This window comes from Engraulis encrasicolus, chromosome 16 (genome assembly GCF_034702125.1).
Source record: "Engraulis encrasicolus isolate BLACKSEA-1 chromosome 16, IST_EnEncr_1.0, whole genome shotgun sequence".
Taxonomy (NCBI): domain Eukaryota; kingdom Metazoa; phylum Chordata; class Actinopteri; order Clupeiformes; family Engraulidae; genus Engraulis; species Engraulis encrasicolus.
Window position 1 is genome coordinate 15928187 of NC_085872.1, and position 25811 is coordinate 15953997.

The following is a 25811-nucleotide window of genomic DNA, read 5'->3' on the forward strand; positions in this document are numbered from 1 at the left end:
TTCGAACTGAGTTATTTTGTCTGCATGACCAAGCCCTCCAACTGGTCTAGGACAAGCGCATCCATCATAACAACAAAAAAGAGGACCAAAGGCTGAATACCATATGTGGTGAAAGTCCATAACATGCCATGTCTATTTATTTTTCTTTTCTTTTTAAAAAAAAAAAAAAATTTTTTAGGGGGGTTTTGTGCCTTTATTCGATAGGACAGTCTGAGATGGTGACAGGAAGCGAGTGGGACAGAGAGACAGGGTGGGATCGGGAAATGACCCCGGCCGGATTCGAGCCGAGGTCCCCGTGGGCATGCAAGTCCAAATGTGGGGGATTTAGCACGATGCACCACAGCGCCCCCCACCATGTCTGTTTCTACAGCCAATGTGGAACATCTAAACAGCAAGTGGTCGGTGAGAATGAGTCTGTCAAATAGAAATTGAATTGGTAGAAAATAACCGAGTCCCCTGTCATGGCTAATTTATTTGTAATTGTATCACATGTCCAACAAAAACGAACAAAAAGGTTTTCTGTGCCAGAGAACAGGACTACATGATTCATCTTGTGCAACAAATGACACGTGTCAAGCTACTGAACAACATGCTCAGTCCATAATATTGTAGGCTTGTAGTCTGTTGAGTGTAGGCTGCAGAGAGGCTGCGTTCTTTAACCAGAGTCCCATAGTTCTATTCAGACCCTTGTATTACCCCATGGAAGAGGAAGAAATCAGGCAGAGGTTCCAATAGCCTATCTTATCCAATGCTCTCTTCGTCGGAATTTGTACCTCCTTGTATTGCCCTTTTTAAATTTTTATTTAGCCTATATCACTAATCAAAGTAGTAGAGAGCAATTCTCCAGAATGTCTCATCCACTGTTTGGTTTTTAAGTCTTCTGAGTCAAACACTGTTGCAAAAGATATCCTGATTGTGAAAAGCAATGTAGGCTATTCTGTATGTAACATGCAACGCTTCCATGCCCAAATGATCGTAGTACAACATTATAGCCTACCATCGCATTTCGTCGTTATGGGCAATGACTTTGAGGCAAATGTATATGTGTTTGAAAATTAACTTTAAAAGCAGTAAATCACTCCCTCTGAAAGTACTGTTTTATGACTTGGCTTCCAAGTCGATGAAAACAACAGCAAAAAAAAAAAAAAACAGAATTGTGACATTAACCGCCGTCACTACTCCCACGAGGATAACAAGCAATGAAATGCTTAAATCAGCACCATGGACAGCAGAAGCCACAGACTGTGAAAACATCATCGCAAATGTTGCCAAAATCACTCTCTAGGAAACAGGAATGTCTGTGGTATAAAACGTAGCAAACATTGTCCAAGGTTCGACCACTGACGCTTACTGGACTTTAAGAGATGTTACCGTAGCAGTGGAAGTAGGTTAGTGAAGCAGACACGATTACAGACCACACTCTCCCTCACGGCTTTTTTCATGGGCGCGTTTTCCTCAATGAGGACGCGCCGTCTGCTTCCCCCTACACGTCAGCTGAGAAGGAGGTACGAGGAGGTTCGGTAATAACACACTCGGGGAGAGAGAGAGAGAGAGAGAGAGAGAGAGAGAGAGAGAGAGAGAGAGAGAGAGAGAGAGAGAGAGAGAGAGAGAGAGAGAGAGAGAGAGAATGATCTGGTCTGATCACATGTGAGGATTTTAATCACCACATGGTGGAGCAAGGCTGCTCTAAAGTTTAGTACGAGTTTCGCAGATGAAGTTTAATTTCTCCGGCCATACCAGAACATCTTCTCTCGTATCCCATCTCAACAAAACCAAAAGAAAAAAACTAAAGGCAGTAGGCAGACCGAGACAAGGAAGCATCATTACAAATATCATTCTTTATGGATTGTGTGAACTCAAAAACAACTTTTAATATCACATTGTCAGCTTCACACAATATTCAAATACCTTACTCTCGAGTGGTGTGCGCTGCGCGATTGCGCGCCCCAACCGGATTGCCATGATCGTGTCCAACCTGAGTCTGAGCACTTGCGCGCGGTCTGAGAGCGTGTTGTGCTCCAGTGCCGGGGACGGATATCTGGAAGATACTTCACATCGCACTCTAAGCCCGACTGGACACTTGGTGGTTGCAGTATGTCTGGGCTTCATAGGAAGTCTTGGATTCCTCAACAACCTGGTGGTGCTGGTTCTGTTTTGTCGCTACAAACTGCTGCGTTCCCCCATTAATCTCCTGCTGATTAATATATCGCTGAGCGATATGCTGGTGTGCGTGCTCGGAACTCCGTTCAGCTTCGCCGCCAGCACACAAGGACGGTGGCTTATTGGGGCGCGTGGTTGCGTGTGGTATGGCTTCGCAAACACTCTGTTCGGTAAGTTCCTTCATCATATTGCACGTTGAAGTTGTTGATAAATAAACCATTAGTGTCAGGTCAGGTGGGGATGCACCTTTTTTGTCAAACTTTACTACAGCAACCAATTCCCATGAAAGAAATATATTCTCAACTGTTGTTTTCAAAAACTGATTGTCTTCTTCACATGGATATTGAATATCAGTCCTTGTTTCAAGTGATAACCGGGATAGTGTGCCGTGTGCGTCCGATTCTGGTGTCTTTTTTTGTTTTGAAGGTAGCAAATCACAAGATGGGCCATGCTGTGACCTTTGGTGTACTACTAAAATACATAATCAGTCTAGGCCAGTGATTCTTAAACTGTGGGCCGGGGCCCACTGGTGGGCCCTAAAGGTATACTAAGTGGGCCTTGAAATCATTTTGTAAAAATCAAAATCATATTTTTGTATGTGTTGTTGTTCATTTGTTAGATTTGTATTGATTATTTTTGATCATTTATGTAAGTTTTATTGTTTATTGGGTCAGAGATGAGCGGTGCTCAGTGGGTGGGCCAGGATATAGTGAAAATTTCAAGTGGGCCCCAAGTTGGAAAAGGTTGGGAACCCCTGGCCTCAGCCATGTGGTTTTAGTGGTGAAGTTAGTCGCAGTTGTTGACGTCCATTGTCCATCTGAAAGAGTGGCATCGGTTTCAAAACTGTTTGCATGAGAGCAAAATGGTCATTTGCTGGCGAGCCAGTAGCAAAAATAAAACACATTAGGCAGAACAGAACATGCTTTACGTGTCAAAATTCATATTGATCATTAGTAGTAGCACAGGCCTGCTTGGAAGTGGTAGCTTGTGTTTACATTATTTGAATGGTCATTGGTGCGTTTTGGAAGGAGCTATAACAAGTTTCCATTCAGCGTTGGACTGTACCTGTGAGGAGGCACAGATCTGATGAGAGGGGACGGTATAGATCAGTGGGCATGAGATTGGAGGCCAATGATTTCCTCAGAGCATTGATTCTGAAAACTACACGATTACGTGGACACCATTGCATTGCCGACAATGAAGAAATGCACCCTAAGGGGTTTAGATTTAATCGGTTTGTGATTTGTGGTTTGCTGCTATAACGCCAGTGGATGTTCTTTAGGGATGTATGTGAAGAGGAGTAAATAATTCAGAAGGAAACATTTGAGGTAATGCAAAGTAAAGGTTTGTACACATGCATTATAGTTTTAAAAGGTTATAATATATCAGAGACAGCATGGATCAGACCAAGCATGTGTAATGGAAATCAGGAAAAACATTGTAATGTGCCAATGCCAGTGACTGCTATTACTTCCACTACTTCCAACCTAGTCTTTTTGAAAACTTCGGAGCCAAATCTCATGTCATCTTGAAAGATGTGTTTCATATATTGTTCTTTGAAACTTTGCACATTTTGTGTTGATGATCATCCCACAGCGTTCCCCATGGCATGCTCCAAAAACATTTGACCATTGTGGCACAAAGTTGCCACTAATTAAAGGTGCACTATGAGTCCTTTATTTCTAGAATTCATTTTGCCCACATGTTACTATCAGTAGTGTTTTCGTGATCTGTCATGCGCCTAAACCTATAGTTTATAGTGGTTTATAGTGTGTAATGTGTATTTTTTCCCCTCACTGGACCATTTGTATAAACAATTCTTATCGTTCAAAGGCTGTATTTTCTAATCCATGTCAGTGATACATAGGCCTATAATTGTTTTTTACATGGTCAACGGGTATATATAACATATGCAGGTCAACATATGTATGAACAATTGTGTCATTGTGTCTTTGGCATATTTCCTTTTTAAGTTTGCAACTGCTTGATAAATGTACGCCTAACTGCAAATGACAGATGATGCTGTCGTGCTATAATTTTAAACAGAGCTTGAAACAGTTGGCCTGATCATTGTGAATCATCATAATGCTGTCTGTGCCATTTACAAACCTTGTGCCAAGCTGCTGTTGCCTGATTATCATTGACTTTCAAATTTCGTACCGAGATGTTGTTCTGACCAAGAAGATAACGGATAACGTTTCCCAAACAGCCTGATTAACCCGCCTCCCTCTGCTTGCTACTGCTCGAGGCCAGAAAAAGTTGTGTCGAAGTTTAAGTCAAACATGTTCTTAGTCCCAATAGAATGTCTCGGCTTAAAACATGTCACTGTCTTGAACATGCCTCTACCCAGGGCCATTGGAACTGCTCAAAGTTGATTGTTTTTCGACAAAGTGGATGGTGTTCCAGATTTCTCCAGAGCTCAGAAACAAAATGTATATCGCCTGACTAGAAGCAACGCTGAAGGTGTTGCGTATCTAGGAGGGCGTAGCCTGGCTAAAGCTGCTGTGCCTACGGTCTGTGCGTCTGCTTACGCTCAGCAGCAGCAAGACTTTGCTAGAGTGGAGCAGACTTTTATGGGTGGGAAACTGAGGTTGTGTGGATGTTTCACTGTTTTATAAAACCTTGACAGTGAGATTTGGAGACCCATGCAATGGGGCGATCTTGAATGCACACTTCAGTGAGCAGTGTATTCCTAGGGAGCAGTTAAAGGGAGAACTTTGATTCACAAATCAGTACATCTTGCAGACTAAATATCTCTTGTTTCTTCCCCTGACTTCTCTATGTTTAATGTCATTTCTAGTCTCAAGGGATGTGCAATCATCAGAACTAAAGCTTTTGGGCTGATGCTGTTGATGTCCTGATCTTATCTGTCATTACATTTTGCATTTGAATGTTGGAAAGCTGGATCAATTTTTAAGTCAATTTAGAGTCTTCTTTGCTGACTGACTAAGTGTAGTCTTTCACATTATGCCACCAAAGCTACTGTAAATAGTCCCTTAGAATATGGCACAACATTTTAAATGACTCTATCTATTTAGTCAACCTTTGCTGTTTCCATTTGAGTTTGGAAATAATCTGATCTGAGCTCTCTAGTGATACAGATGGACACACACATCTTACCTTAAAGCTTCATCATATATCACCCTGTGTCTGTCCTCTCTCTCTTTTTCTCTCTGTATGTCTGTGTGCGTGTGTGTGTGTGTGTGTGTGTGTGTGTGTGTGTGTGTGTGTGTGTGTGTGTGTGTGTGTGTGTGTGTGTGTGTGTGTGTGTGTGTGTGTGTGTGTGTGTGTGTGTGCATGCGTGCATGCGTGCAGGTGTGCATGTGTGTGTGCGCTTGTGGTTGTGTGTGCGTGTGTGTATGTCTGTGGAGCATTTGCAACACTTTAAATTGCTGTACTGGTTGAGCCTGTTCAGTGCTATTGGAAATCAATTTTAGTGAAGGACAGCATCGTGAATCAAGTTCACTTCAAAGTATATTACAAACATCAGCAGATGAGACGTTACACTGTAGTGGACTCCCTCAAACCGCCTCGATCATGTGCTTTCTAGGCACACTTGTGTCCTCTGTCGCGTTAGTAGTTATGACACTTAAACGGACCACAGGATACTTCACAGTCCACTGACGCAAGAACACAGTGTGGCAAAAAGCTCAATGAAACACATCACAGCAAGATGCCTGCCAGTATTCGCATGGCATTTCTCATTATGTCCCCAGACATCCTGGCTGAATCCCACCCACACACTATCCCGTATAAGCAGGGCTGTGCTGGGGGTGAAATGAGGCCCGGGCACTTTTGGCTTCAAGGGCTCCCTCGTAAGTAGCAGCATAAAGCTGACTCATCAGTGGGCCCCTATTTTCAGAAATGTAATGTTTTTTTTTTTTTAAATGTTTAAACATTTCTGAAAATAGGGGCCCATGAAGGTGCAGGGCCCACTGGGAAATGTCCGCTATGCCAGATGCCAGTCCAGCCCTGCGTATAAGGTGAGCTAGTGGCTCGAAGGGGACATGCTCCATCTCTCTACCATATCCCTTTAATGCAGAACACGCTGTGCAATGTTCTCTATAGGGTGGAAGATCAACAAAATTATAATAAAAGCAACTCAAATGCAGATCTCATGCTGGCATTTAAAAGGGGAAGTCAGAACTCGTGCCTATATAGCCCCCGCCAAAGTGTACTTTTCAGAGAAAATATTGTCAACGTAACATCCAAATGAATACAAATAAAATAGAATAGCTTTGCATATGGGGAGCCTTGGCCTAATGCTTGGGGACTTGAACTTTGTGTCGGAAAACTGCAGGTTGAAATCCTGAACCTTTTGGGAGAATGTGGGGGGTTCTCTACATGACTATGAGTCTACCTCTATATTGCTTCAGGGTTTGTGACACCTCCATACAACTGTACTGTACTTTGGTGGCTCTGGAACTTTTGATGGTGGATTCAAAACTAGTCTGGCATATGAGCTATAGGCCTACTCATTAAGCTTACTTGTCTATTGTCTACCTGTATAACACAATTTCTGGTCATAGCCTACTGTATGTTGTTGCTGCACATGGACTAGGCCTATATGTAACTTATCTATTAAATTTAGATTTCACTCATACTTATACACGCGTAAGGGAGACTATATACATGAATGTACATTACATTTGAACATGAAACTACAAATTAATACCCATGTGTGGCCTTAAAAAGGCCATAGCCTTCCTACATTTACAAAAGTCACCAGATGACCAAATCATCAGATCACATCCTAATAAGGTATTTTGCTATTTCCTAATATTCAGTGTATTGTGGACAGAAATAGTGCACTTGAAGAAAGAGAAGGAAAAGCGTGTTTGCTTATTTCAGCGGAAGTCTCACTAGTTCTCTACAGGGACAAGTAAGTAAGGAGGAAAAGAGTCTTGATGTGCACTTTTCATCGCACTGAGCCACTCAAAAAAGTGTATATTGCATTGTTGAAGGACATGTTTACTCTGCCTTTGTGTGGTGGTCAGCTACATGGCACACTTGGTAGTGGTAGCCTTTACGGCTGCAGTCAGTATTTCATTATGGTCGCAGTGTGTCCTATATACAGTGTAAAGCAACAATCAAGAGTTGGTCTACTGTGCCACGGAACAGCAGGATGCCATTTTGTATCTGAATAAATTTAAGTATGATAATAAATCACAATAATAATCAGGTCACCTTAGGGGTGCCTCTTGTTCTTTTCTTTACTATTCACTCATGAAACATTTTTTTTTAACTCAAGGTGTACTCTGATGTCCTTGCAGCAGAGTCCATATACTCACATATGCTAATATTATGTGCATGCCACGAACTGCTCTTCAGTCATAGGAGCAAGCTGCAGAGTCCAGTCATAAATATGTATGATGACTGATTTAAGAGATAGTGTGAGGCAGGATGTATTTTTGGTGGTTGAATGTGCCACTGGGCGAGGGGAGAGTATCGACTTTGGGGAAAAGATATATCGGATGGTGGCATGTACAGCCAGCCACAGCAGCACAGCACAGCAGCACAGCAGCACAGTTTATAGTGGTGGCAGTTAGACTTTATGGCCGGAACTATTGACTGAAGTGCTGGAGCAGTAGCGATGCCTAAAGGCAGCAGAGTGAGCATGAGGCTGTAGTAGGGGACTACTCGCCGTGGGATGATGGCTCTTGGGCTGCGGGTTTATGTCCAGCCATAAAAGGCCAGCGGCTGCCGATGACATTACACATGCCAGCCTTTTGCTGTCCATCCATCAGGGTTGTAGTAGATTCTTGTGCCCTGAGAGAGGTTGTCAAAAATGTTTTTCCATATGTAAACTTGTCTATGTCGACAGTCCGTGTTGACCGCCACACTGGCTACGTTTACATGGGGTGTTTAATTCCGAATGAACTCACCTTAATTCTGAATAAAGCTTAATTCCGCTTTGAAAACGTCATGTAAACACTTCACAATTCGGAATTAAATGAAAGATCAAAGGGAACTCAACAGAACTATTTAATTCGGAATTATTAATTCGGAATTAAAAACGTCATGTAAATGTAGCCACCGTCTATTTGCAAATGTGACTCTGCCCCATATCACAGATGCTTAATCAGATTCAGAATCAGTTTCCTGGAGAGTGGACAGGCAAGGAAAGCCATGTGCCAAAATCCTGTTTCTTTCCATGAAGACTGTCCCTGGCTCATTATGCAGGGCTTTCCTGAGAGATTATTGAGTGAAGAATGTAATCACAGATGGAGCCATAACTTGGTGTGCCGCCCCTTGTGGTGGCGATGTTTGGATATTCTGTGGCCTTTAAACATTTTTTTTCCAAGTGTCGTCAATAAGTCATGTTACGAGATAAGTCATAAGACGAAAATGTCATTCTGACATGTTGATTGATAGTCTGATAAAAGGCTTCATCAATATGAAACATGAGGCATTTCTCTATTGTGTCATATCTATCTATCTATCTATCTATCTATCTATCTATCTATCTATCTATCTATCTATCTATCTATCTATCTATCTATCTATCTATCTATCTATCTATCTATCTATCTATCTATCTATCTATCTATCTATCTATCTATCTATCTATCTATCTATCTAAGTTGTTCCCTCACAGTAGAAAATACAGTGTAAATGCAACACTTACAGTCCCATACAGTCCAAGAGTACTCTCTAATTTTTGAATTGTTGAATGAACACTGTCATTTTTTTGTATTATATTTTTTTTTACTGTGCTGCGTCAAGCTTCCCACGAACCTAAATGTCAGCTGAATAACTGTTTTTGTTTCCATCTATTGTGCACAAAGCCATTACTTCATGATCATTTCCTCAGAGTGACCTACAAACCCATTCTTTCGAGTAAGTGGGAGTAATTTAAGTGATATACTTGGGAAATGGGTGTTGAGAAAAGCTTTGGTAGATTAAAACATTAACTTTGGCTCTGCCTGAGAGCACTTGCATTCCCTATACATGCTACGCTTGAGCAGACCACGTTTCTGTTGTTTTATGTCTGAACAGTTGGCTTATTTAATGAGATTAATATTGGGCCGTGGCCTTCATTTTTACCCATGTGTTCCGTCTGCTGCCTGAAAGAACCAGGCCGTGCACAGTTTTTAATTACTGGCTGTAGATGTAGATAATTGTTATGTCAGAGAAATGTGTGTATGCCTGCATGAAGATGTTGATCCTGATTCGGCAAGAGCATCAGATTACACTCTTGTTAAATATTTATGAAACATAAATGCTGAACATTTATAGAAAATGTCATTTAATTTATGAAAAGCATTTACATTTTTAAACGTGATTTCATGCTGTTGGTGTTGCATGTTAATGTTTCTGTGAAAAGATAAGCAATGCCGGGGAAATTAAAATAGTATTCACTCACTGGATATATTCCCCAGACATCTCAAGTCTGTAAATGAAGAAGTCTCTCTTTTTGTTTTATTTGTCTGTCCATGTTTATAATTATGTGTAATTATTATAATACATTTGTACGATGAGCCTTATACTGATGCAATCCTGGCGTAATCACTCAATTGGCAGCAGTGTGAATGTGAAAACAATGCAGTTACTGCTGGGGTCTGTACTGTACTGTAAGCCATCTTGTAAAACAATGGCGCGCCGTGTTGTTTTTGTCTCCTTCCTCCATTTTTCTTAGGCATTGTGTCCCTGATATCCCTGGCGGTGTTGTCGTACGAGCGCTACAGCACCATGCTGGGCTCCACCGAGGCCGACTCCACTAACTACCGCAAGGTGTCTGTTGGCGTGGCCCTCTCCTGGCTGTACTCCCTCGGGTGGTCCGTGCCACCCCTGTTTGGCTGGAGCCGCTACGGCCCGGAAGGTCCTGGCACCACCTGCTCTGTGAACTGGACCACCAAGACGGCCAACAACATCTCCTACATCATCTGCCTGTTTGTCTTCTGCCTGCTGCTTCCCTTCATGGTCATTGTCTTCTGCTATGGGAAGCTGCTGCATGCAATTAAGCAGGTGAGGCAGTATGCATTTTCTACAGGATATTTTCTACAGGATATACTAGGGTTTTTTTTCACTGTAAATGTAGTTGAAAAGCTGCACTCTCGGGCAGGGGCGCCGCCAGAAATTTTGGGCCCCATGAAAATTTTGAATTTTGGGCCCCCTTAACAGTGCTGTGAGTGCTTGGGCCCTTAGAATGTAACACCTTTACCCACCTAGCGTCACCCATGCTCTCGGGTGTAATTCTTGTATTTTATTCTAGTGGGTTAGCATGACAGACAGATGTTTCGGCCTAAACCTTCTTCAGAAGAAGCTGAAGAAGGCTTTGGCAGAAACGTCTCTCTGTCATGCTAACCTGTTTACTAGAATAAAATACAAGAATTACACCTAAGAGTGTGGCTTTTCTACTAAATATGAACTTTGCTGTTCGCTCGCAGCCGAAGACCTTATAAAAAACAGTTAACAGTTGAGCGCAGGATATACTGTACATGGCCAAAAGATACACTACGGTCAAACATATGGACACAGGAAACTACTTTTTAGGGTTACACATGGTGTAAGAATCTACTGCTAAGTTGGGTTGTCAGTTAAGCACTCTCCTCCTTCTCTGATCTCCAATGCTCCTAAATGCCTGCCTGCGCTTCGCTTTCTAGTGAAATGCCCCAGTACTCAGTACGGCCTTTGCAGAACATCTCAGCTGACATCTTCACTGAACTGCTTATTGAGCTGTCAGTGGGCTGCACATTTACAGGAACTGATGGCTCAGCTGCTTGAAGCGCTGTTACATCGCGGAGACAGAGTTGTCACTTTCCTTTTACCCTGTGTGAAGTTTGAAGCTGATGTCTCACTGTATTAAAATCACGTTGCACATAGTAACATAGATACCATATAATCTTCAGCTGAAATAATAATAATAATAATAATAATAATGATAATAATAATAATAATGATAATAATAATAATGAGAAATAATAAGTATTATTAATATCATCATTATTATCACTACTACTATAAGCACATACACATCAAGTAATTGATTCATTTATGATGATTTATTATCATTTATGATGATCACTAGATGTAAGCACAGGTGGTCGCACCTGCTTGGCATTTCTGCCTGACGCACCTCCGACGGTGCCATTGTGCAGGCAGCAGGGTCGTCAGCTGGGTCGTCAGCACTCACTCATCATTTTATTTCACTCATCTTAGTTTAGATTAGAACAATGCAATACATAGAAAAAGAAGGCTGAAACTCTGGGAAGTTATAATCTACTTCAATGGTTCCCAACCTTTTCCAACTTGGGACCCACTTAACATTTTCATGAATGTTTGGGGCCCACTCTGATCCTATAATCGATGAAAATCAAATAGTAGTCAACAGCAACACACGGACAAATATTATTTAGAATTTTTTGAAAATTATTTCAATGCCCATTTGCAATACCTTCAGGGCCCACCAGTGGGACCCGGCCCACAGTTTGAGAATCACTGGTCTACTATTTAGTGAACTGTAGTCTTGTGATTCAACCCATTGATGCCTGAAGCACCTGCAGAGATGGGTGCTCAATGCCTAAGCCATTTTTGGGAAAAGGTACTGTCAGCCGATAAAAGCCTAAATATCTCAGCATCTGAAATGCATAAAAATAAGACATTTATTTTATTTAAAATCTAAAACCCTCCTCTTCGATCAGAACATGTTCATTCAGCTTTAACATACCAACATATTTAATAAAATATTGTCATGCATCTCCAGCCGCCAGGATCAATGTTGCGCAACGCAACATCCAGCATCAATGGGTTAACAAACTCTTCCTCTATCCAGAGCTAAAGTACCCTTGAGCAAGGTCTCTAAGCCAGAGTTGCTCTGAGTGACTGCCCCTTTACCAAATGCAATGATACACTCATTAAATCATGGATCTGCACCACACAGGGACATTGTTACTTGCTACTTCAGCATTTCAAAGCTGAACTTTGGACGCTGGGATTTCGAGAGATCCAGCTTTGATATTTATTATAATGTAATAAGGAAATATTGCATCCCAGGATTTCAGTAAAGATCATTTAAATCTGGCCAAAATAATACACTAAATAATGTGTTGTTATACATTTTACACCCTTAAAATCAATGTTAGAAGCCCACCCCACATGACAGCACACACATTTGAAATACAGTGATATATTTGTAATAACAGCTCTTTTCATTTTATTTTCTAAAATAGGCCTACTTTATGACAGAGACAGTGAAGAGTGCCAGGAAATTAGCGGGGGAGAGAGTGTTAGCCCAAAGGGATGTATACTGATCACCTTTTGGTGTATATTCTCATATCTCCCACTCGAGAAAGAAAATTGAAGTATTCTAAGCTTTGGTACTTGTAGGCCCTTGTGATATGATCTTGTTGCTGTTATTCATCAGTGTAACTCAGAATGCCTCCATGCTGCCATCTGATGACACAATGTGCCTTGCTGTTCATCTATTGCATTTCAAGTGTCTGAAAGTTCACACAGAATGCACCAAGCACACAGAATGCACCAAGCACACAGACTACCGGTACACATCACACTGATATTCCCTTCTCTCCCTCCCAGGGGCGGAGCACTGGTATTGTGACACGGGGGGGCCGGGATATGTGTCAGAGACCCCCTTCTGGAGTCTGCCATCTTAATGGGCTATACTTAACGCCTGGTCATTAAGTATAATAGTTAGAGATGCACCAGATCCTGATTTTTAGGATCCTGCCGGATACCGGATCCACTGCTCAAGATCCTGCCGGATCCGGAACCGGATACCGGATCCTACGAAAGGGTTGAAACACATAGCCAACTCGCACACGTGGGCCCTTTTTATTACGTTGGCGCAAACTATTTTTAAGACTCATTGGCTTACTGCCACACTGCCTTCAATGGCCGCTTCCAAAGGGCTTTCACTCCATGCAGCGATTGGGGTTGTGAAAGACTGACTGAAAAGCCTAGGCTACGTAAAAAGTAGAGATGCCCCAGATCCTGATTTTTAGGTAACTGCCGGATACCGGATCCACTGCTTAAGATCCTGCCGGATCCGGATAGTCTGAAAAACCCTATTATCCTGCCGGATATGCCGGAACCGGATCTTGGATCCTGTACATCTCTAATAATAGTTGATAAATACTGAGTTTACTGTCGCTTATAATGTGCACGTTCATGGCATTGGGCCCACAAAATATCATAGAAGGGGCCCCTGTGAAAAGTTTGGCAATCGAAAGCCATTGGCAGGGGGGGGCCCCAACCAAGTAGTGATAGACGGGGAGGAACGGTAGCCTACCATGCACCCCCCCCACAACAAAACGCCACATGACTTTTTTTAATCTTCAAGATGTCCTGAATAAGAATTTGAGTGGTAACAGTCATATAACTCACTCCCACTATGATTTTTCACATCATATTGTATGTGACCCCATGCATTCTAGTCATATGTAGTGGTACACTGCCAAGGCCTCTAGAGCCATGATGCAGTTGGTTATAATAGCTTATGATATACCATATGAAAGCTTGGAGTCTGTAGTATGCATATATTATACTGTATTTGGTGTACCTTTTGCATAGCAACAGTTGCTAGGCAAAGCCTCTTCCTTAGCAACCAGTATCAGTGATACGGTTCCTCTGCGATTACATTGTGTTGTGATGTCTGGATCTAGATGGCTTTTCCCAAGTGCCACATGACTTCTTTGAACCTCCAAGATGTCCCTAATAAGAATTTGAGTGGTAACAGTAATACATTCCTACGGTACATCATATTGTACATGACCCCAGTGTGCTCTAGGCCATACGTTTTAGTCCTATGTAGTTGTAAACTGTCAAGGCCTTAACAGCCATTTTGCAGTTGGTTATCATTGCTTGCCATATCTGTAAGCTTGAAGTGTGTAGTTTATGAATATTATATCATATTTTTGGTGTACCATTTGGAAAAATATACTTGGTTCATTTATATGATGTGTGAGAGTTTTTTTTTTCATTTTTCTGATCCTTTAAATTACTCATCCATACAACCATGCACATATATAAAGACCTTACAGGCAAATACATTAACAATTTGTAAAAGTATAATAATAGTTTAATTACTAACTACTGGAAATATTGACAATATAGCGAGCAGTACTGTATGTGTCACTGTCACATCTGTGCAAGTTGGAGCACAAGACCACAATAGAAGGAAAAAAAGTTGAATCATAAACAAAGTTTATTGCACATTTGGGGAAAGGTTTAGTCTAAGGCAGACAGTTCATTCACGGCTGCTGTCACTGTCTGTGCTTTACCAATCACTTTCAACTTCACTCTCACTGTTATCATCACAGTGGACTTCACCACAGATGTCCTCCAACCTCTGTGGCTGACTCTCACCTTCATACCACAGGGGCTGTAGACCACTTTATGCCATTAACCACCCATGTCCTTGACCCACGGATGGAATTATAGGATTGTTGATGTTGGCTCTGTTCCACAGGGCAACCTGAAAATGAACCCCATATGGACATGCTGCGTGAGGCTTTTTCTGCATGGTGGTAGCAAAGCCATGTACACATTTCCAGGAATAGACTTTCCGTGTTTGGTGCAAAGTTTGTTAATGATGTTCAATCGCATGTCATCAACCTTTTCAGCTTTCTTTCCACCATACAAGGCCCATGTGAATTTTTCACAATCATCAATAAGGGCTTCTGTCACTGTCCAGGTTTCACCAAGTTTGGCAAGGTTGGTAACAAACTGTGGGGCTTTGAACATCTTCGTTAGAGGAGGAAGTTTACCTTTGCCCCAGAATGCACTTGTCGCATCATTCCCAGTGAAGCCATGGAGACCAAGAACAGCTGTGCACTTTTCTTGGCCAAGTTCTGCTGCAGTTTGTGTGCCATTGATCAGTCTTGACTTTCTCTGTATCTTGGTGTCCAGTAGGATGTTGATGCCCATGGTTCCAGCAAAGTGCAGCAAAATGAAGAATACGTCAGAGACAGGACTCTTGATCCGTACGTTGGTATGATGCTCATTTGCAGCATATTGGCTGTCAAGGACAACCCTGTTGTCGGTCTCTTCCTGTGATGACCTGAGTAATGGAATATCAGTCTTTCTTGTTGTCAAACCGTCCCCTGATGTAAGAAGGTATGCACATTCTTCACAGATAAAATGACTTTGCGGCCTTGCAGTTTTGAAGTGTACTTATCACCACTCCATTGCTTTAATAGAAGCCTGATAAACTGCACCTTGTTTTCCTCATTCGTTAAAAACTGTTTTCACTCCGTGGGACGTTTTGTTGCTCCACCCCCTATAATTAACTTCTCTCCACAGCCACTGCGTTTCCTTTCCATTGACTTGATGGATTCGGGTCTGTATTGGTCTGTGCTGAAAATGATGTCTCCACATCTAGATGTAGTTATGCTGTCAAATAGCAATGAGGAGATCTCTGCGAATGTGTCTGGAATGTTCTAAATTAAAAAAAGATGCACAATAAAATTATACATTACACACAATTATACACATTCCATTACTATATTACTGTATTAGCTGATAACTCTGATGTATTTTCCAGGGCCATTTACCATCATATTGTAGAAGCAAGCATTTCCATCATATACTGTAAGGGTCTCTGATGGTGGAGGAATGGCAGAATTCGGTTGATCTTTAACCAGGTAGTGGAACACCAGAACATGGCTGGTGATTGGTTGATTGATTGAGTGGTGGTTGGTGATTGGATAATTGGTTGAGTGATGGAGTGCTTATAAGGTCTTCATATACCGGTATATGTAAGTCATTTAAAGAATTGAAAAAAAAAACAGAGCTCTCACACATCATATAACTGAGCCAAGTATATTTTTCCAAATGTCATAGGTACACCAAAGATATGATACAATATTCATAAACTACACACTCCAAGCTTACATATGGTATATGGCAAGCTATGATAACCAACTGCAAAATGGCTGTTAAGACCTTGACAGTTTATAACGACATAGGACTAAAACGTATAGCCTAGAGCATACTGGGGTCATGTACAATATGATGTACAGTAGGAATGAGTTATATTACTGTTACCACTCAAATTCTTATTAGGGACATCTTGGAGGTTCAAAGAAGTCATGTGGCACTTGGGAAAAGCCATCTAGATCCAGACATCACAACACAATGTAATCGCAGAGGAACCGTATCACTGATGCTGGTTGCTAAGGAAGATGCTTTGCCTAGCAACTGTTGCTATGCAAAAGGTACACCAAATACAGTATAATATATGTATACTACAGACTCCAAGCTTTCATATGGTATATCATAAGCTATTATAACCAACTGCATCATGGCTCTAGAGGCCTTGGCAGTGTACCACTACATAGGACTAGAATGCATGGGATCACATACAATATGATGTGAAAAATCATAGTGGGAGTGAGTTATATGACTGTTACCACTCAAATTCTTATTCAAGACATCTTGAAGATTAAAAAAAGTCATGTGGCGTTTTGTTGTGGGGGGGGTGCATGGTAGGCTACCGTTCCTCCCCGTCTATGAGGCCTGGGGTTTCAAGCCCCTATGCCCCCCCTCTGCTCCCTCCTAATGTCTCTGTTTGTGTGTAAGTGGTATGTTTTCATTTGTTGTCATTGGTGTGAGACAAAATGTGAATAAGGGTGGTTGTGTGTGCATGGACAGCCGCAGTGATGAATGAATGAATGAATGAATCCAAAGCGTGCAGTGAGAGGCAAATTTGATTGTCCTGGGTGATTTTCTATAATTTGTTCATCTGTATTTCATGTCTATCTCAGTATTACTGCTTCCAACACACAACATGGTGTCCACAGATTCTGTAAATGAGGAAGCAAGCCCCCCTTCACCCATCCTTCTCATCAGTGCGATTTTTAGTTAGAAGTCATAATGAGGAGTGTGTCAGTTGATGTGTCCTCCCTGATGTTTCAAATCATGTGACATTTACTTTGATGCTGGTCTTGCCTTTGTGTAAATGTGCTTTTCAGATTTTTAAAAAAATGAAATCATAACATTTGTCCTCCGAAGTCAATTAGTTGTCTCTCGTTACTGTTCTGGCGGCAATATCATGGTAGAGCTGTCTGTGGGATGTTATGATATATGATGGAGTGAGAGATTTTTGTAGAGATAGCGAGACCTTATTGCTGTGTTTGTTGCTATTATGTTGGAATACATTATCTCTGTCTGTTGCTGTCTTGTACTCCAATTAGTTTTGCCATCACTATGCAGTGTCTCACTAGCTGTATCTAACACTGTGCGGTCTGGTTCTCAATTCTGGTTCTCAGCTGATAGCTGTTGTAAATCAAGCCCAAACACCATTCCAACTGAAGATTCTATGAGACAGTAAGCATGATCGGTTGCCTGGGTCTTTCTGTTATACTGCCTGGGTGAATATCACTCATACTAGGGCTCAAACTGCAGAACCTAGACATCTCCAGGGATATAGTATTTCCAGTCCTCTTGTGGAAGCAACTGCCGTTGTGTATAGCATTCAGGCTTTTTTCCCCAACTGCAAGAAGACAAAGGGCAAGAGGGAATATCAACACCTTGTAACGTGCTGATGATTTGTAGATTGATGAAACAGTTTGTTTACTTACTATCTCACACATGGTAATTAGTTGGGTCTCTGCTGAGTTGACAGCAGAACAAGCAGCTCCCAACATCAGGGTCTGCAGGTACAAGCAAATCCTGTAGGTTGTGTGAGTTTAGCCAGTAGTTTTCAGCTGTGATAGTACTATAGACTGAAGAAGAGATACTTAATAGATACTTTGTTGATCCAATAGGATATTAAGGTATCCAGCAGCCTTTATACTTCCACCACACATTTTACAAATCCACCATACACATTTTAGACCTCTGCAAAGCTCACCATTTTTTAATATTATAAAAATATTTTCTCTCTCAAATCAGAATCTGTTGGAGACTAGACAAGGTCGAAACCTCATTATGTTTGGTTGTCACACAATAAACAAAACTAAACAGCGTTTGTGAGCAGTGTGTAAACCTTGTTTTTACCACATTGTGGGTTGAGGTTTTGGCCAGCACTTGTGGCATGTGTGTAATAACCTTCCTGTTATAATAACCATGTGATATAAGACCATGAAAAAGGCCAGTGATGCTGTGTGGATGTGCCATAAGCGCATGATAAAAGGCGGTGAGAATTGCTTCCTTTTGTGGCACAGCTGTTTTCCCCCCAGATTTCTGTCCGGTGCAAAAAAACGGCACATTGGTGCACATTAACAGTGCATGCACAAAACCACTGAAAAGTTTGAAAAAGCTTTTTCCACAATGCCCGACACCCCTTATACAGTACTGTTCCTGCTTTCCATTTCCATATATCTACTATGAGCTATGCTTTGTTGAGAGGCAGCAGAAGCCAAGGACGGCAAGCCTCTGGGTTATAGATTAGGAAGCAGGCATGACTGGACTGGGGGAGAAATAGGGCCCGGGCACTTTTGGCTTTAAGGGGCCCCTCATAATTAGCAGCGCAGAACTGACTCACCGGTGTGCCTCGCACCTTCGTAGGCCCCTATTTTCAGAAATGTTTGAATTTTTTTTTACATTTCTGAAAATATGGGCACACAAAGGTGCGGGGCTCACCGGGAAATGCCCGCTATGCCAGATGGCCGGCCAGTCCAGCCCTGGAAGCAGGCAACCATTATGCTGCTATGTGGCACATTAAACTTGCAGAGCCGTGTGCCTGGGAGGATAACAGGGGCCCCAGACATGGCTGAAGGCTTACCAATGTTATTGCTGTGTGGTGTTTCTGGAGATGTATTCAGTGCCTCTGTCCGGATCAATCCAAGGTGAAGCCAAGCCACACACACATGGTCTGTCTGTCTGACACAAAAGCTCAAGTCATACCACACTGTACTGTATGAGTGTGTGTGAGCATGGTTCAAACACTGGTCAGGTAAGCTCCAGGAGCGAAATATAAATGGTGACATCCTCAGCACTGTTGTAGGATGTGGCTTCAGATTTTCTTGATGGAATAAATAATTTTATATACATTAAATATGGAGAATGGATTTCATTGTTGAGATTGATGAGACTGTGAAACTCTTGCCTGCACGTGTGTCTCTGAAACAGGCAACATTTTCTCCCTGAGTGAGTGGTGCAATGGCCTTATTTAGGTTCGCATAATGTAATATCCACTATCCATGGCAGCAGACTTTCGTATCTTGCATTAAATATCTGGCAATCTTGGAGCCAGCTCTTGCAATGGTATGCAGTGCACAGATCTGAGATGTCTCAGTCCCAGGCAAGGTTGCCAGATGAGGCTGATTATTTCCAGCCCAGAAAATGCTCAAAACCCGCCGGAAGCACTAAATCCCGCCCAATTCTATTGATTTCTATGGCCAAAATAAGGCTTTTTTTCTGCTAAATGCCATTTTTACCCGCAGACGGCTATCCTAAGCAGCCCAATTCGGTGGGAAAGCGCCCAATCTGGCAACACTGGTCCCAGGTGTTTCAAAAGGCATCATGACATTCAGGACAAGTCTATTCTTTGCCACCTAAGATTTGTAATGATCTAATTTGCTATGATTTGTGGCCAAAAATATATTTATGTAACATTCAATTAAAAAAAAAAACATGATGGCTAAAATGATGACTAGTGACCTAGGACTTAATAACCCTTAGAACAAGAGACTGGTCATGTTTTTTTTATTGCTTTTCAAGCAGTCTTTGTCCAAATATGTTGTTTTCTTTTCTTCGTCAATACAGGCTTTTCAAATACAATGTGCTCAGTAAAAGAATCAGAGTGTTGTTCAAATGGAGTGAATGCTTTGTTCGTAAATGAACCTTATACTCAAATAACTTAATGCCATGGCAGGCCTTGGGCCTCAACCAAGGGTTTCCACAAAAGGCTCTACTACAGCAGTGCCAGGGGCCCTCTGAATTGCTGTGTCCACCACCTACTTAACCAGGGGTTCCCTCTTTAGGCTACCATGACAGGCATCTCCATATAGATTCCAGCCAAGTGGGCAGTGCTCTAAAACTTCCACAACTCAGTTGGTGCATCATCTAAACCCCTGTTTGTACAAGAATACGATCAATAATAAATAAATAATCACACATTGTGCAGGAAAAAAAATCAGTCATAGTATCTATCCATCATCAAACGACTCCCGATTGTGTGTCCGATTTTGACGTCGGGGTGCATCGCACACTAGAAGAGAATCGCAACTGTCAATCTTATCCCTGCTCGCAACCACCAATGCCCAACGTTCTATTTCCAGTCGCAAATATCAAACACTGTTTAATTTCTACAATTTGTGATAGGCGACTCTCTGAGCTGCCAAAGTTCTATCTTAGAACGTCGCACACGACGAGGAAATCTTACCTGACAATTGTTTGCGCTGATTCTGGGGGGGGGGGGTAACGTTCCCCGATTGTCGTAAGGGGGGTTTTCAGCCGAAAATGGGGCCGATAGTCGTGTAGTTTGAGCCAGGCTTTAGGCTCCGTGGTTACACAGAATTAGTGGCCCTCTGACATCACAATTGGCATGAGCATTGCTACGGGGCCCCGGGGCCCTTAACCCTATGGGCCGCCCCTGGGCACTGGCCCCAATGACCTTGTCTGTAATCCGTCCTAGCTGGCCTATATCAAAATGTAGATGAATGATGATGATGTACAGTAATTGTGGAATGCCTGGCTGGTAAGTTTAAAGCACTAATTTTTAAAACGTATTTGGGTTAAACTTACACATGTAGGCCTATATAATATCAGTAAAATGACAGAAAACATAAAACAATATCATTTCAACGCCTATAATAAAATGTCTTTTTGACAGTTATAAATGAAAACAGAACTCGAGAATTATTACTGGTATTGCAGGGAATTTCATGGTGCCCTTAGAGAATTGGTAAAACGGTAAAAAGGTAAAACGGAGGTGGAAAATAAGATGCAGAGTTATCTTAAACCCTGGCTTCTATTGGGACTGTTGTAGGCCTTTTCCATGTGTCTGTATGGCTTGGTTTGCATACTATGACTATAAAGTAGAAACACATTAGTTTAGGCTGCATACTGTATCATTTGTAGTTAAGTCTTGTTTATCCTTTTCGTAAAGTGCCTCTATGACGATCTCTGGGCCTTTAGCTGCCTGGAATATTTATGTCCATGAAAGTATTACTCCTCATTATGAGTCATCTAGAAATTGTTGAGTAATTGAAGGGTTATGTGAAGCTTGCCCAGTAAACAATATGAGATGGTCGGCGCTGGACTGTCCATCTGGCATACTGGGCATTTCCCGGTGGGCACTGCACCCTCATGGGCCCCTATTTTCAAAAATATATATATATAAAAATACGATTTTTATGGTAACATTTCTGAAAATAGGGGCCCACGAGGGTGCGGGGCCCACCGGTGAGTCAGTTCTGCGCCGTTAATTATGAGGGGCCCCTTTCATCCAAAAGTGCCTGGGCCCAATTTCTCCACCAGTCCAGCCCTGGACGCTCATCATTCTGAGTAATCCCCTGGCTGTGAGCACAACTTAAAACCACAATAGCCACAACAGAATGAATACCAGTAGGCCTACAGTAATTACTCTAACTGCAGCTTTTGGTGAGAACGTCTGTCTAGACTAGACAAGCAATATATTTGTGCTATTGAATCATAATGGTAAGCTGCTGTTGAGAGAGAGGGAGAGATTGATCTGGGAACGAAACACGCTAGATAGATAGTGTGTCTGGTTTAAGGCCACTGGAGAGCCATATATTGAAAATGCAACATTACTGTAACATATCGTGTCTACTCCACAATGAAGTGCTACAAATAAAGCATGTCTTTGTGCTATTGACTAGTCATGTTGTACTGTATTTTTAAACTGCAATTCCTCAGGGAGTCTGATTGTCTTGACAGGAAATGGTTAAAAGTGACCCATGATGACGCACATGAACAACATGAAGCATACTGTATCTAGCCGTTGGGTGAATTATGAGAAGCTTCTTGTGAAAGGTTGGTTACAACCCTGCTATACCCCCATAAACCTGCCGTATTACTCATCCTGTCCAAAATGAATCACTTTTCCCCCCAAGTTGCTCTCCACAAAGTTTGAGTTAAACGGTTGTCCTCTGAGAATTGCACTACCCTGTCGGGAAAGATGCCATGTGTCTGCTTCAGGTGGGATGACATCACAGCAGGCAATCCAAAAGCACAGCAGGTGGGTCTGAGAGAGAGAGAAAGAGAGCGAGAGAGAGAGAGAGAGAGAGAGAGAGAGAGAGAGAGAGAGAGAGAGAGAGAGAGAGAGAGAGAGAGAGAGAGAGAGAGAGACAGAGACAGAGACAGAGACAGACAGCGAGAGAGAGAGAGAGAGAGAGAGAGAGAGAGAGAGAGCTTTATTGTGAATCAAAAAGTGTGAACACTAACAGAGACCACCTATCCCAAAAAACATGCAGAGAGAGAGAGAGAGAGACAGACAGACGGACAGACAGACCGGTAAAGAGAGGCAGATACAAAGGAATACAGGAGGACAGATGGCCGACGAGAGACAGAGAGTGAGACCAAGATAGAGGTGATTTACCTCAGAAATTCTGGTCCTGTGCCTTAGACATTGTTATTCACAGTGCACAGGTCACCACCCAGGACTGTCAGTAAGCCTCAGACCCACGCACGCACGCACACACACTCACATGCATGTGCACACACGTACACACGCAGGTACGCACGCATGCAGACACACACACGCACGCACACACACACACCACAGTTGAGAGCACTGCTTATGAGGAGGTACTTGTTATTGGGTTACTGTGCACGTGGATTGTATGGCTAGGTGACTTAGTACCATGCTCCTTACCTGCCCAGCCGGCAGCCGAGCCAGAAATCCTAACTGACACCAATGGGCTGGACTGGTAGTCTGGCATACAGGGCATTTTTTCTGGTGGGCCGATAGTCCTTGAGGGCCATGCTGTTGTTTTTGTTTGTTTGTTTTTTGTAGAGACTGGCCCTCAATTTATGTGAGGTGGCCTGTTGATCCATCTTTAATATAGACAGTGGGTGCACTGAACAAGTCATAACATCATAGAAAATCAGGGCGCTAAGGGGCTGATCTCTGCCTAAAATGCCATTTTCAGTCCCAGTTCAGTCCTGTCTGACACCCTTCTTGTTAAATGACAAATAGGCCAATGGACAAGCAGGCTATGTATGCCGATGTATGGAGAGTTACATTGCAACTTAGAGAAGGTCAGTGCAGAGGGGCTTTGGATTCCTGGGAATGATATTCATGGCACTGTAGCATCAATGAATGATGTTCGTTCTGTTGCACTAAACTCAATTAAATTAACCTAAATGTTGTCTAAATTCATAATGGGAATCCTTTGTTATTCCACAAAGTCAAAATGTATATCCATTTGAGTGCATCATTTAGTATTTGCCCAAAATCTTCATAAAGTGAGAGCAAACCTATTTGATGCTGGACCAGCAATAACAGACTGCTCCTCTTCATCTGTTTGTGTGGTTGACGCCAAGGGTGTTGGCCATTCCTTGGCCTGTGAGGGAAGGGTGTGAAGAAAAATCTTCAAACCGGCATTGTTAGTTGTAAATGTATCAGCGGGTGAATGTGGTCCTTGAGGTGGGAGTGGAATTTGGAATTTCTGCAATCGAAAAGTAAATTATGCATCTTCATGTGGGACTCCACAATTAAGAAATTAGTGCTCTTGGCCTAATTCGTTTAGGCTGCCTAGCCCACAACCTGGTGCGAGGCGAGGGAGGAGGACAAGAAAGCTACAGTGCAGGCGATTGTGAGTCCCCTGTGATTTCCCTGCGCAACGTGACTGCTACCGTGGAACAGAAATGTGCTAAAACATTTTGCTCCCGTTAGCCCACCTTTAGTCACATACATCACACGGAGAGGAGGGTTGAGGGTAATGGCTTGTTGCCCTCATAAATATACGTTGGGAATATATGTCTGGGACATAGGTAAACTTGCTGTGCCTTTCTCATAAATCTTCTCCCGCATACAGCTCTCTCGCCGAGCTGAGAGTACAAATCTCGGCCCTGCACTGCAGAGCACTGTAACTGGTCTGGAACAATGGTCTGACTGCCCAAATTATTCACCGTGGCCCACTTTCATGTGCAGCGCAGAACAGCGCTCTGCTCCACTCCGCTCACAACACGTCACATGCCTGTATAAATAGGCATACATTCATTGTGAGAGCTGGCAGAACTCTGGTTGAATCCAACCAGTGGGGTGGGCGTCTATCATCTATCTCCGTGTACTCTTCTGTCCATGGAGCTTTGTGTGTGTAATGGAGGGAGTGTGTGGCTAACACTTGACCCGAGGAACACTGGTTGCACAAACAGAAAGCCGATGTCAGCTGGTTAATCGAGGGCGCCGGACGGCTGCTGCCAGTAAACTGCTGAGAAGAGACCTCTGCTGCTACTGCATGTGTTGTTGTGTGTAACTAATGAAAATGCATCAGAAATAGGTTTACATGGGATGCACAGAGAGAGGTGGCGATCATTGTGTTCAGTGAACACACATCACGGATAGAAAAAGTGGAAATGATGACAACAGGCAGTCCAGCCCTTGTGATGTTGGATTTGATTCCTACGAACAAGGAAGTTATTTATTATCCATAATAGGGCTGGGCAATATGACGATATATATCGTTATCGCGATATAAAAGTGTATATCGTGACCTTTCTCCTATATTGTTTATATCGTGATAGTAATTTTTAGCAGTTGTATACAGTTGAATATCATTTAATTACATTTCATGTTGTCACAATACACACTATAAGTTCATGTAACTGTAAAAATAACAATAAGAAAGATCCATTTTAAAGAAAGGTTGTTTTGCGGCATGAAAAAATAAAGAGTAAATAAAGAGAATAACTGAAAATGTATGTAATTGTGCTATATCTGATATATATAGTTATCGTGATATAAAGTAATCCATATCGTGATATAGGTTTTTTTCCATATCGCCCAGCCCTAATCCATAAGCTTTCCTCAACGGCATTATTGATGTTTAAACATTTTATGGCTTAGGCCTATATAGATAACAAGTGCAACATGCCCTTATGAGCTCATTAGTTATGACCGTATAATGACACTAGACCAGGTGTGAACAAAGACTGGTTCACCGCCATGTCTTCCTCATTCCTCATGGACGATTTTCACCACTAGATCGCACCATGTTTAAATCAACACTGAGGAAACAAGTATAATGAGCGAGTGGAGGGTGTATGTTCTGCATCGCTTTCATGCATAAACAAACTCAATATCCCATTAGAAATTGAATATTTATGAAAAATGTGCTGCTGCAGTGTCCAAGTGAAATTGAGTTGCATATCTGCTGGACCATTAATAATGTTCCGGTATTTTACAAAGCCCAGGTGAAGAGGAGGGCTATTTTTGGAAATTGTTGGAGAGAATGTGGAGTTAGTGGGACCTATTTAATAATGAATGAACGGTGGTTACTGTGTTTCTCGAATTGAATGGTCATACTTGAAATTAACATTCATCAAATCAAGGACAAACCACAACGGGGTGGGGGATGGGGGTTGGGGGTGTGAAAAATGTGGTCTGCAAAGTTAGGCCAATAATTGCACAATTAACATGCTGCTTCTCATGGTCTGAATACAGAGAGAATAGTGATGCTGAAAGAATCTGCTGGCTATTGATTTATTTTAAAGTACTTGCTTGATTTTCTAGCGATTTGTTTGTGTTTATGGTGTTAATGTAATGCATAGGGTTTGCG

At 42.2% G+C, this 25811-nt stretch overlaps 1 protein-coding gene across 1 annotated transcript in view; it reads left to right on the forward strand.

The window, feature by feature from the left end:
• The first annotated feature begins 1960 nt into the window (after positions 1–1960).
• The window catches only part of tmtopsa (teleost multiple tissue opsin a), a 45791-nt gene continuing 21940 nt past the window's right edge, over positions 1961–25811 (forward strand). Inside the window, exons 1-2 of the mRNA XM_063220221.1 lie at positions 1961–2330; positions 9800–10128. Of these exons, the coding sequence (XP_063076291.1) occupies positions 1961–2330; positions 9800–10128 (699 nt within the window). The remainder of the gene's footprint in view (positions 2331–9799; positions 10129–25811) is intronic.